The sequence below is a fragment of the Phragmites australis genome, chromosome 13 (genome assembly GCF_958298935.1).
Source record: "Phragmites australis chromosome 13, lpPhrAust1.1, whole genome shotgun sequence".
Taxonomy (NCBI): Eukaryota; Viridiplantae; Streptophyta; class Magnoliopsida; order Poales; family Poaceae; genus Phragmites; species Phragmites australis.
The window spans coordinates 30,151,952-30,165,301 of NC_084933.1; the positions used below are offsets into that span (position 1 = coordinate 30,151,952).

Genomic DNA, 13,350 nt, shown 5'->3' on the forward strand with positions numbered 1-13,350 from the left:
CGCCGCCGCCGCCGGTAGGACGGAGGCGAGACGGAAACGATGCCGTCGACGGATCCAATTCCTCTGAGGTTGCGTTTGGCGACGGGAAAAGAGGGGGGAAGTCGGAGAACAGTAGATTCCTAATACTAAATTATGAGGAGAGCACAAGATCTCCGTCCGCCGTCGATGAGTCGACGATGCCGATGCGACGGAAAACCAGAACCCGGACCAGCCCGGTGGATGGGCGAAGGCCCAATTCGGATCCACCAAGGTCAATCTGAGACGATCATTTCCAATCAGACGGTGCGCAGAGCTGCAAGGCGAGTCCTTTTACGCTGCTCCCCTCGCACCAAGTCATAATTCAAAAACGAGCCCGACCTTCCGCATCCGCAAGAAAGGGAGGGAGCTGGGGGAAGCAAAGCACAGAGGCGGCCGGCGCAGCAGCAGCAACGACACAACTCTGCCAATCACACGAGCCGACACAGAGGAGGAGCGAGGCCGTGCGCCGCAGATCCGTGGTTGCGTTAGGGCTCCGGCAAGTAGGGGAGGGAGGAGATGGACGTTGTGAAGGCGGCGCAGCTGTCGGGGCGGACGCTGGAGCGGGTGGTGGTGCACCCGCTGGTGCTGCTCAGCATCGTGGACCACTACAACCGCGTCGCCCGTGATACCCGCAAGCGCGTCGTCGGCGTGCTCCTCGGCACCTCCTCCCGCGGCTCCGTCGACGTCACCAACTCCTACGCCGGTAGGCGACCCTGCCTCTCTCCGCTAGGGTTTACGCCGGCCCAGGCATGTCCTCGTCCCTTTCCAGGGGGCCTGCGCTTCGTGCTGTGTCTAGGGTTTCGCGAATTCGGTTGTGTTGTGTAGATGTATATAGATCTACTGGCGTGAATTGCCGTGCTTTCACATGATTAGATCTATGAAGTTGTTCCGGGGTAACTTGCTATATCCGCAACCTGCGGTGCGCTTGACGCCTGATTTTTGCAGTGCCATTCGAGGAGGATGACAAGGATCCGAGGATCTGGTTCCTGGATCACAATTACCATGAGTCGATGTTCTCCATGTTCAAGAGGATCAATGGTATGCTGTTTCAGAACTCCGAGCTTGTTGGGCTTGCGCTATGTGATTGACTCTGTTGGCCCGATGAACTATTTCCTATGCAGCCAAGGAGCATGTTGTTGGCTGGTACAGCACTGGTCCAAAACTAAGGGAGAACGACCTGGATATCCATGCTTTGTTCAACAGGTATGATTCTGTGCTATAATCATATATCATATAATTGTTCGTTAAGTTCTGCCCTCTTATAAGTAGTGTTTTTGTTTAATCAGCTACAATTTTATTTATACCGTCCGAAGTTGTAAAACAAATGAATAACTTTTCAGGCAGGCTAGTACGACCGTTTGAAGTGTTGTTATGAATAACCTAGTTTCTGTAGCTTATTCACTCCCTTTTCACCTAGTTTTAATGATAGGCAATTGTTATGTGTGCTCAATTTTTTTGTTCTGTAATGCTTCAAGCCATGTGGGTTCTGGTAGATTTGAATTGTATCTTTTACTATCCTGCCAATGAAATTGTATCTGTTTCTCTCCTGCCAATGCAGTTCTGATCTAGATTGTTGGCAATGAAACTAACATCAAGACAACAGTCAGCATGATAAATTTCCACCTGACTTAGTTTCAACACCGTAATTCCTCCACCACATACTTCATTAAAAGAATCAACTTGTTGGGTGAAGCTAAATCATGATTTTTTAGAGCTATTAGTATTAATACCTTCTAATGGTTTGTAGACCTAAAAAAAAAAACTTAATTTAAAACCTTGAAACGTCATATGTATTTTTTATCTATATTTTCTGTATCCTTTTTAAGGGGTGTCTGGTTGTGGTAATGAAAGAATTATTGGGTTTTCCTTGAAAAGTTAATTATGATGCCGTCGTCATTGGGTGCTCATCCTGTATTCCCTGTGGCATTCTTGTAGCAGTTAATTTGAATTCTTATTTTCAATTTGCAGTTATGTTCCTAATCCTGTCCTGGTGATTATTGATGTTCAACCCAAGGAGTTGGGAATACCCACTAAAGCGTATTATGCTGTGGAAGAGGTTAAAGAGGTAATTACGCGGTCCGAGAAGTTGGAGATTTGCTCTTGCTTGTTCAGTGTTTTAATGTACATGGTTGTCCTTTACAGAATGCTACTCAGAAAAGTCAGAAAGTGTTTGTCCATGTTCCATCAGAAATTGCTGCTCATGAAGTTGAGGAAATCGGTAAGGCTCATTCATCTGAAATTGCATGAGAAAGGGTATGCTTATTGGCATTTTAAGTCAGAGGCTATTGTTCAATCATGTCATCATGTAGGGTCTTCTGTTAGCCAAGTTCATATTCAGCAATAAAAATATTGATGCTAATTATGAGTTCTAGAGAGGAAATCATCCTGTCTTTGCTGCAATGGTTTGTTAACCGATATGCATTGTGCTGTCTTTAGGAGTTGAGCACCTTCTGAGGGATGTCAAGGACACAACAATAAGCACACTTGCAACAGAGGTAATATTTCAAGAGGGCAATTTACATGATGCTTTATTTACGCCACACCACTAATCTTTACGCCACACCACTAATCTATCACCTTGTCAATGAAGGTCACTAGCAAGCTTGCAGCCTTGAAAGGACTGGATGCAAGGCTCAGGGAGATCCGAAGCTATTTGGATCTTGTAATTGAAGGGAAACTCCCACTGAATCATGAGATTTTGTACCATTTGCAGGTTAGTCTTTCTCGTAACGTGTCATATATTACTCTTAGCAGTTACATTTGCATACCTTCGATTCCCTCGCTAGTCTTAATGATTCCTATTTGGATTTGGTCCTATCCAGAAGTTATCATGTGCTACATCCTTTTATTTTATTAAATGTTTGAGGTACACGGTACACCTCCATTCACAAGGCTACCAGGGTGAGCCAACTAATTGTATTAAACACTGAAAGAAAACTGAAACGTGCTTAGAATGTTTTCATTTTTTAAATGAAAGTTCAACAATTGCTTATGCATTGAAATGTACAGGCATTCTTAGTTCCCAGTGGTTTTGCAGCCACATAGATGTTTGATCTAATTTTGTCCATGCTTTCTACATATCGATTTTTTCAGAAGGGTTATTTTTCTGATCTTGTTCTTTTAGGCCAAGCTTTACATAGTTGTACCACACATAGTTATGCTTGATCAGTTGATCTTCTAACTAGCGCCTGAAGTATCATTGCAATAATTTTTAATTCCGTCCAAAGTCTTTGTGAAGCGCTTGCAGATTGTTCCCATGGAGTTAGATGTATTCATTTCAATTCATTTTGCAGGATGTGTTTAATCTCCTTCCAAATCTCAACGTAAATGAGCTGATTAAAGCTTTTGCAGGTAATCCGTAATCATGAATCTTGCCTTTGATTTATCATAATTGACCTCATATTTATATTTTCTGGGATTTCTTATCGCATTAGCCTTATGTTCCCTTTCCATCGTGCAGTGAAAACAAATGATATGATGTTGGTCATATACCTGTCTTCTCTGATCCGGAGTGTCATTGCACTTCACAACTTGATCAACAATAAGGTTGGTTGTTTCTATTTGCCTACGATAGCTGTTTCCAGTCCCTATCTGCATTCTGTCCCAGAATAGGTTATGATTATGCTTCCCTGTAGATTGATATCTTCTATTTTACATTTATTTGGGATGAAAATCTAAAATTGTTAATTTATTGTGATTCCAGATGCTAAACAAGGAGCACGAGAAGGCTGAGGATTCAAAACCAACCTCCATTCCTACTGCTGCTGGGAGCTAAATGCGATTTTGATCTCTGACCCATTGGTGTCCAAGAAAAAAAGGAACGTGTGACATGTTAGCACGGTTGCTCTTGAACCGATTTGTCTTGACCTTGAATGGACATTTTGATCTTTATTTTTTGTACGATGAGGTCAACGGCAAGAAAAACCTTTTACACTGTATGAGCTTTGGATCATACCTCAATTTTTTCTGTATTATTTCATCTGATGCATCACGTCTTGCCAGCCATAACCATCATGAAACATATCCACGTGCACGTAGAACAATCTCTTCCACCTCGATCGGACGGACCCAAACGGCCACGCAGTGTGGCGTACGGAATCAGGTTCTCTTCCGCCGAGATATCCAACACACCGGTTTGATCTCTACCGCGGAGAGCCAGAGATCGCCGTCGCTCTCGAATCTCAGCCCATCGGCGTGTGCGTGTCAACTGACGAGTCTTTGAAATTAACACCTAATTTACGTACTTTTCAGAATATAACATCGAGCATACGAATTTTTTCAGAATGTGACATCTACGCTAAAGAGGTTGGCGCGGAAGTGCGAATTTCTTAATTTCGGACCAGACTAATATGCCCCTGTGCAGACTTATTTGGCGCGAAGGTTTCACAGTCCAGCGCCAGCGATGCAAAGAGTTTAGTGAGAGACTGGCTGGACGAGCTGTCCGCGCCAAAGGATTTAGCACGGAACTTCCATACTTTCACACCAAAGGGGTTGGTGCGGGTAATAAACAGTCTACAAGGGTATATTAGTCCGGTTCGACGGAGATAAACACGAAATTTGAGAAATTCGCACCTCCGCACCAACTCCGCGCCAATCCCTTTAGCGCGGATATTATATTCTGAAGAAATTTGTATGCTCGATGTTATATTTTAAAAAGCACACGAATTAGGTGTTAATTTAAGAGTGGCACGCGAATTGGATGTCAAATTCTGAAATTTGTCGTCAACTGACTGCGGCTCGCCTTGCGTCCCTCCCTCATGGCCTTCTCTTTCTCGTGGCCGTTTCGCCGCCGGGGCAGCGGCAGCGGGGGCGGCGGCGCAAGCAAGTCGGCCGAGGAGGACGAGGAGCTGGGCGTGACCCCGCAGCTCCTGGACTTCCTACGGACGCTCTCCCCCGACGCCTTCAAGTCCGTCGCCCTCCAGCTCCAAGGCAATCAATAAATCCACCCCCCCCCCCCATCCCCTCCCAATTCTTCTGCCCCCACTTGATCCGGCTCGATCCTGATGACGATGTGTGTTGATCGCAGAAGGCTCCGCGGAGGCGACCGCCGGCGACCTCACCAGCTGGCAGGAGCGGCATGCCGTGCTCGTGCTATCCAAAGCCAAGGTTGGTTTCCCGCGGATCTCGTCGTACTGCTCAATTCTGCCCATCCGCAAAGGACTGTGAAGTGTGAGCTGCATCTGTATGCTTCGCGTGCAGGAACTCGCCAAGATTCGGTACGATCTGTGCCCTCGCCACATGAAGGATAAGCAGTTCTGGAGGATATACTTCCGGCTCGCCAAGAGTTATAACTCACCGTAAGCTCTCATCCAACAGTATTCCCATGTGTGGGTGACGCTCCAGCTGTGGAGCTAGATTAGGTTCTCAGTATTGATCAACGTGGTCAATGAGCAAAATTAGCAACACGAACTGACTAGCATCTCACTTTGTTTTGTTTTTGTAAAATTCATCGACTTATATCTTCTGTGCACTTCATTGCCATCAGTAGATCCAAGTTTATCTGTGACATTTTCAATTTCGATATAGTATTCTGCTGTCCTCGTACATAATTCAATTTCGATATAGTATTCTGCTGTCCTCGTACATATACATTCAGCGAAATGGATTGGTGACTGACGAGGTCATATTGTCATCTAACTGCAACGTTACATTCTTAGGCATTATCTATTAGTACATGCTATGATTCTGTTTATTGTACTTGCTATCATGGAATGTTGGAAGGTGATTGTTCTTTACTGCACAAAGTTTTACTGCTTGAAAGATCACATGGAATGGATTTTCAACTACATAGATGACCTGAAAAAATAGTGAGCCCTCCCTGTTTAGGCTAAAAAGTGCAATCTGTAAGTTGTCTCGAGAATAAGTAAGTGAAGCTATGTATAGGAATCTCTTAACATGAAGCTATGTTGCCAAGCAAAAAAATGCGAAATTTCAAGGATCAAAACTGACATAATTGGCAATCATGGGGACTGTTTAACCAAAAAATTTACTGCCGTTTTCTCTGCAACCTTGCACAGAATGTGCTATTATCTATTCCCAATTTCCCATCAACAGCCCTCTAAAAAGTTGAGAGCTGAGCTATTGCTGTTTGATGAGCTGAGCTATATGATTTTCTCTTTTCCTTACACACATTCTGTTTTTGCAGGTACGAGCTACGTGCCATACAGAAAGAAAAGTTACGAAGGATGGAGACGGAAAATGGCAAGTCAACAGAAGTGATTACTGTTGAGGTGGAGATGCAGGAATCAAAAGGCAGTAGAGCCTCTCAAACATCAGAAGTTGATTCAGAATCCTAAGCTTCATAGTTGTAGCTGCTGACAGAATATTAGTCTAGGTGATGCAGGAAGCGATACTTAGTTGATGCCTTGTTTATGATTCCTTCACAGATCAATAGCTCATATATCCAGTTGAAACACCCGATGCTTCACAACTGCTGCACGAGTTCATCAGATGATGCATGGCCTGGATGGCTGGATCTGTATTGCAATTTGCAACTCCCTCTGGACTGACAATCTGCTGACTGTATTTTTGTATCCTGAAATCACAACATAGCAGATGATCGTTGGCTTTGCACCGACTACTGAGCCACTAACATGTAAGTTTATGGAAACTTCACTGTGATCTTAATGAGAAGTTCATAAATATTGTACATCTCATAGAACTTGCTTCTGGGAATTGCGATATATTTATACATCCTTTTGGATTTCCAGGCCTGTATGATGAGGCTAAACCTTAAAAAAAATTATTTCCAGACTCAGCTATGTTTAATTTCGTTCTGCATAAGTTCTATCCACAACTGACATCAAGATTCAAGACAACTTCTGCATATTCTTAGTTCCGAATATCATTCCAACTGATCAAGATATGGTTCTCAGGCAATTCCTAGACAGGAGGCACGCACTTGAACGAATACGAGGGGAGTCACCGAACCAGTCTAAACTTGGTGACGCAGCATCATAAAGTGAAGCACACCCTTAACAAGGTGACAACACCCACATCATGCCGATACCGCACCCAATATCACAACTTCTGCGTAATGATGTATCATTAACCAACTAAAAAATAGTCCCAAAAAAACTACAAAACTGTATTAGCATCTGCAACGCAAGACAGCCAAATGCACATGCAAGCAGCTCTGCAACAAGTAACTGCCTCAGATTTTGGCCTAAAAAATATCATACGTCGGATGAGTAGCTCCATAGCCAGGATCAAAACCTTCTGCACCCCACGCTGGATTTACAGCTCGTACTTTTCCAGTTAGTCCATAAGGATCAGTTTCGACTCGTAGTCTTCGACCACTTTTCTTCTTCTTCACTAGGGTTGCTTGCTTCAATTCAGGTAGCTCTTGCTGAGAAATGGACGAAAAGAGGAAAGGGTATGTATCGAGTGATTGTGAAGCGCATTCAATGCGCTAGATATGAACAAGGCTTGTTAGCATTGGCACGTGCATATGTTGGGTATGATATCGACTTTCCAGCAATGGTCAGAACATAATCAGTAAAGCTGTGTATCGGAGGGGGTAGCTGGAAGGGCTGAACACTACTCTCAAGCCATGGCATCATAATCATCCAATGCATCATTGTACTCAATGACTTTTTTCTTGATCTTTGAAGAATCCACCCAGGCCATGAAGTCCTCCATGTTCCTGGAATCCTGGTTACAAGAAAGGTTGGATCGGTGACGACCTCTGGACCTACACGCACATGGCCCTGTTCGATGTATGTCACCGCCTCTTTAAGGTGCTCCGCCATCTTGATATGCACCATAACTTATGCAAGTCTCCGCCTGCAATAATTTAGCAAACAATAAGGTAAATAGAATATCATATGTATTGTGAACAAGCGATGTAGAGATAGAGGTCAGCGGGGAGAGAGACCTGCAGGAGGAGCTCACTGAAAGTTTCTCACATTGTAACAAGCTCTTTTTTGTTGAAATTACACCCATATTATACTTGAAATTGAAGAATCTTTGTCAGGCAACACAAATGAGGAGGCCAGTAACAGAGAAAACATCAAAATGACAAATCTTCATCGGGCAGGAATTATATGATTTGGCCAAAATGGAATATGTTCAGATATCTGCAACTAGGAGGATTCACTCAATCAAAACAATATAATAGCAAGTTCCATGATGCACCCATGCCTTATAGTCACAACACTAGTACGCAAACAAAAGCAATCCATTGCCATGTTCAGGATCAAGCCCTACCACAGCTGATGGTTTATGATATTTAATCCCGGTGCAAATGCAGAAAGCTGAGAGTCCAACAAAGAGCTAAAAGTTGTTTGTATGGACAGAAGCCGCAGGGGCGGATCCACGGCCCGTGCTAGGGGGGCTCTAGCACGGGCTTGGCCCAAGTAACCAATAGATAGCATCTTCTCAAGCCCATTTAGCACCCCTCCCCTCAAGCGGCAAAGCCCAGGCCGTGAGCCCCTGAGACCACTAGACAACATCAGTCCATGCTCGGTGCTCCTGGCCCCTATGAGCAGCGAGCGAGCCTACGTCCCTGCCGCCAGCGAACCGCGAGACGGCGCCCTTCTCGCGTTCTCGGTCTCGGCTGGCAGCAGTCGGCACATCCCGTCAGCCCCGGTCCCAAAGCTGCCGCCCGCCAGTCCCCAGCAGCCCTGCAGCCTTCGTCGTGCGCCCGTAAGCCCTACGGGCTCCTGAACCCGGATCCTCTCTGTCTATCCTTGATTCCCGACGCCATCTTGTAGCCCGTAGGCTCCCGGATATCCTCCGTCGGTCTGCCCCAAGCCTCCCCTACTGCTCGGCACCGGCTGGCCAGCTTCCCTCTGCCCTGAAGCCCCGAGCCCCCGACGACCGACACCGGCATTACCTCTGCAGTTGCAGGCTCCCTCGCAGGGGTACTGTTTGTTTGGGGGCAACAGAGAGAGAAAATTAGAAGGGGGAGAAACTGCTCATCTTCGATTACATGCCCAAGGGAGGCCTCTCCACATTCTTACATGGTCAGACTTCGCTCTGCTCTGCTCTTTGTTATGTACTTCTGTTCAGCGTTGTTAATTCTGATGAGTGGTTGGGATATCATCATAGCTCATGCTTTAGCTAATTCTTTTAGCTGCTGTTAAGCAATTGGTATGGCATTTGTGCGTTGCTTACGAGAAAGTAGTTAATTTCCATGTGAAAGACTTGTGAACTGCGATGTTTCAGCAAATGCTTGTCCGAACATTTACAGATTCAGATGTTCCAAAGAGATACAATTGTAATTGTGTAAGCAAGTAGAACTGAGAACTTATTGAAGTTTGGATTACAATGCTTTTGATTAAGCTACCAAAATGAATGCCTTATGTCGGTGTAGACCTTAACATCTAAAAAATCTTATGTTAATTTCAGAGCATTTCATGTTTCTGGCCATTGGAAAAAAGTTCAGTAGTATGAATGAACTGCTCGTGTTAGGTTCAATGAAAACAAACTAACACCTTATGTAATTTTGAGCCTAACAAGTGATGAATATTCGTTGTGCATAAAGGACATTGTACTTTGGATAGCATATCTTTAAATTAAAAACTAGTGAAAATTTTAGTATGTAGTAATTAGCACCCCTTTGCTTCATGCCTGGGTCCGCCACTGAAAGAAGGTAAGGATATAATTATAAGCTAATGGTCTCATAAAGGGTTATTCAAGCCATCTTTGCCACCATTTAAACTGCAATAAATTCTAGGTAATCAGTACATAATTGATACAAAATGTATTGATAGCATGAGAAATAGAATATACGCTCAACTTTATATCTTCCCTACGTACCTGAAATAGCGAACGAAACAGTCAGCTGCAACTATAGAATCGAGTTCTAACATATAAGACCATAACTCCACAACAAATCAACAATCCAATCGCAGTTAAAGGCAGCAACTTTATAAGGTTAAGGAACTTGAGGGTTCTAATCTATATTAATTCTCCAGCACGAAATTCACACAAGCAATGCATAGAGAAGCTTAGAGCCTAATCTGCATGAACTTACAGCTTATCGAGCAGCATGTCTGTCATGTCGATCCTGAAAGGGTCTCTTGGGTCCATCTGCTTGATGATGTTCACTTGCTTTTGCACCATCAAGCATATCCCGTTGTACCTGCCACGACAGAACCAATCGGAAATTTACAGTGAATTGCTCATGATCAAATTCATCGACAAGATCAATCAACAGATTGCAACTAATACAGCACGAGTAGTTGATCCATTTAACAGGCAACCGAGGGTAGGGTTAGGGGGATAGTGAGCAGGAGTCCTTCTTGTAGTCGTCCCTCTCGACGATGCGGTAGCGCTGGGTGACGAAGCCATCGCGGATTCGCGGTGGCCCTTCTCCCGCTTGAACTCGAGGAAGTTGGCCATCTTGAGAAGCTTCTGCGCGTGGAACGCGAACTTCCTCATCCTTCACTTCACGCTGCCAACCAACGAGAAGAGCAAGCCGCGCGCAAAACTTTCAGCAGCAAGAAGTGACGCCGGCGGCGGAGGAACCCACGAAGGAGGGGTTCTACTTTTGTACCGGAGTACTCAGATCGATAAAGTTATTACAGACGTCTAGCTATCCATGAATACAAAATCGTCTTAACGAGAAATACAAAGAGCAAGCGTGATGTTCGATCTTTGATGGATAGAAAGTACAGCTGCCTTCACTCCAAGTTAGAAGGAGGTTCTAACTTGCAACTATCAACGATGAAAGATGTGGTGAGCCTAAAGGCGACAGATTGGGCCGGCGCGTTCGACTTGCAACCCTTGTGGGCCGTTTTCACTTTCCGTGCCGCTTACTGAGCGTCCTGTGATTGCTACCCTTGTGGGCCGATTTCAACCCATGGGGACCTCGGTCATCTCAAAAAGGGGACGGCCATGGTTCACGGTGCGGTCCCGGCATGCAACTGTCGCAGCGACAAAGTAAACACAAAATCGACTTGAACACAAAGATTTGGTCAATTTTTATCTGACTGCAGTGGCTGAAATTTGTTCATAACAGCTCCTCCAAGCCAGACTGAACTGTGGTGCTGACCGGCGTGCGAACGCCGCCGGCCTGTGGATAGGCGGAGGACTACGGATAAAGCTCGAAAGGACTACAGCGGCAGGTGGATTGGGCAACCCGCCGTGCGCCTGCCCCGGGCTGCTGGGTATCAACACACATGCAGCCGGGACCACGCCCCACATGGACGCGCCTCGGCGGCAGATTGGGCAGCGCCGGCAGGCCCGCAGCACAGTGAAGAAGTACGCCAGCCAGAGGTTCACGGGTCGCCTCTCTCTGTTCCTTTACCCAGCCGTAAACAATGAAGCCTGCTGTGTTAATGGCAAGTGAGCTCTCCTCTCACCGGGTGACTTGTTCATCTCGTATGGATGATGGATGATGGGAGTTGGGTCCGTCCTGATTGCCTTATCTTTGCTGGCAGCTGGTATCCTGATCTAATCTTATTTTTCAGGGAGGAAAAGAAAATGGAATCTTTCACTTGGCTTGCCATGCTATGCGCTGTTAAAAATGGAGTCCCGTGCAATACCGTTTTGTGCTGAGATTCCACGAAAAGGTGGTTTTAGAAAAGCAGTAATCACGTCCCTGGTGATTCACTGCACTGCAGCTGCAGAGCCTGATGGTCTCAGTTCAGCGGTGAAAGTACTTTAATCCCGATCACAGCAACATTACTGGTACCTTCAAGCTCAAGTGCTCAAGTTAACCTTCCATAAGGTTGATCATAGTTTAGCATCTATTTGATAGAACTTTTAGATCAGCTTCTAAAATAAAATAAGTAAGAGCTCTGTCAAACAACAATTTATAGTTTTTGATTTCTAAAGAAAACAATTTCTCTAATTCACTTTCTCTATATAATCACTTCACCAATAAAATTTATCTTAGATAATAACTTTCAACCATGTAATCTTTTTCCTCATAAAATTACTTTCCGAGATAATTTAAATCAGGAAGCTCTATGCCCTTAGTTGAGCAATCTTCCGAGAGGAAAAAAAAAATAGTAGACCAATACTTTTGTGTTGTCAATTATCGACCTTTTATTCGGTGGGCGGTGGCTGATGATACCATAATCATTGCGACCAGCCTAGCGACAGCTTGAAGATATATTCTAGTGAGCTTCTGCTAACTCCTACACCATCCTTTTTGCAGAAAAACTAAAAAACTGAAGATACTTTGTTAATTCCTTTTTCTAGGCTTGCCCTGGACAATTCGATCTTTTTTTTACAAGTTTCATACGAAAAATATGGCAAATCATGGCAAGAATAGCCATTGGCCAGGCAGTGCAGGAGAAAGTAGTACAAGCCATAATGTTTACTTGCAAGTCGTGCAAGGTTGCAATGCGACTGAGCAGAAAAGGAATGTTTTTCACTTGCAATGCTGGCCGAATCGCAGTCGTACAGGTAGTATTTACAACGGAGGATTATTAAGTGAGAGGAAAAAAGAAAAAAAGAAGAAGAAAGAATAAAAATTCTGCCACTAAATTTTTCCCAGATTTGACAAGGGAATGAATGGATGACTAGACTAGACCGTCTAAAAATCCTAAGACTTTCTCAGCCATCTCACTTCACCGCCTCCGGCCGGCCGCTCTCATCCTGCTTGCTTGCTTGTTTCCGTCGCGTCCCAGACTCCCAGCTCCTCTCGTGTGGAAATGGAGGGAGCGAGAGCGAAAAAATAAAAGGAAAAGAGAAGCCACGAATGGTCGCACACGTACGCGCAATGGCGCGCGGAGCGGCTAGCGTCCAGTGGGCTTCATTCACCACACGGCCTTGTCGGCGGCGATGCCATGGAGGAGCGGGAGCGCCTCGCTGGCGGCGGAGCAGCAGGAGAGCGCGCCGCTCTTGAGGTCGTCAAGGGTGACGAACCGGGACGCCTTGGACGGGGAGGAGAGGTGGCGGAGGACGTGCTCGAAGAGCCCCTCGTCGCAGGGGAGCGCGATGGGGCCGGCGCAGGCGCCGGAGGGGAAACCGTACTCCTCCTCCGCCTGCCGGAGCAGCTCCCGGAACACCGGGTGGTTCAGGTGCGCCGCCCGCACCACGAACCGCCGCGACGCGCCGCCCACGCACACGGCCACGTGCCCCGCCGGGACCACCACCGCCTCCCCGGCCGCCACCGCCGCGCGCGCCGCCGCGCGGGACCGCCACCGCCGCAACGTCTGCCGGAGCCAGACGATATAGCGGATCTTGCCGCTGCATTTGGCCATCGCTTTGACACGGTGCTGAGCTGCTGGAGCTGTGGGCGAGCCGAGCGCCGCGCGGTTGTTGCTCGTACGTGGGTGAATCGGTGGCGTACGACGAGTCAGTTGTGAAATGGAGCTGGCTTTTGGAGGGGACGGGGTGGGAGGCTTTATAGGGAGGAGGGGTCCCTTCGCGAAA

The 13,350-nt window shown here is 46.0% G+C and overlaps 3 protein-coding genes and 1 pseudogene across 3 annotated transcripts; 2 read left to right on the forward strand and 2 right to left on the reverse strand.

Moving 5' to 3' along the window:
- The first annotated feature begins 330 nt into the window (after positions 1-330).
- Positions 331-4,017, forward strand: LOC133888182 (26S proteasome non-ATPase regulatory subunit 7 homolog A). Its single transcript, XM_062328335.1, has 10 exons — positions 331-721; positions 964-1,056; positions 1,140-1,221; positions 1,987-2,083; positions 2,161-2,236; positions 2,455-2,513; positions 2,609-2,731; positions 3,312-3,369; positions 3,479-3,564; positions 3,722-4,017. Exons 1-10 carry the CDS (start codon positions 535-537, stop codon positions 3,791-3,793), a joined length of 933 nt encoding a protein of 310 aa, XP_062184319.1. The 5' UTR covers positions 331-534; the 3' UTR covers positions 3,794-4,017.
- Positions 4,018-4,091: 74 nt separating this feature from the next.
- Positions 4,092-6,559, forward strand: LOC133888184 (uncharacterized). Its single transcript, XM_062328336.1, has 5 exons — positions 4,092-4,220; positions 4,740-4,947; positions 5,045-5,124; positions 5,218-5,315; positions 6,164-6,559. The coding sequence occupies exons 2-5, from the start codon at positions 4,776-4,778 to the stop codon at positions 6,312-6,314; spliced, it is 501 nt and encodes a 166-aa protein (XP_062184320.1). The 5' UTR covers positions 4,092-4,220; positions 4,740-4,775; the 3' UTR covers positions 6,315-6,559.
- Positions 6,560-7,563: 1,004 nt separating this feature from the next.
- On the reverse strand, positions 7,564-10,404 carry LOC133887856 (uncharacterized; annotated as a pseudogene).
- Positions 10,405-12,325: 1,921 nt separating this feature from the next.
- Positions 12,326-13,350, reverse strand: LOC133889055 (indole-3-acetic acid-induced protein ARG7-like). The gene has a single exon (XM_062329498.1). The coding sequence runs from the start codon at positions 13,176-13,178 to the stop codon at positions 12,732-12,734; it is 447 nt and encodes a 148-aa protein (XP_062185482.1). The 5' UTR covers positions 13,179-13,350; the 3' UTR covers positions 12,326-12,731.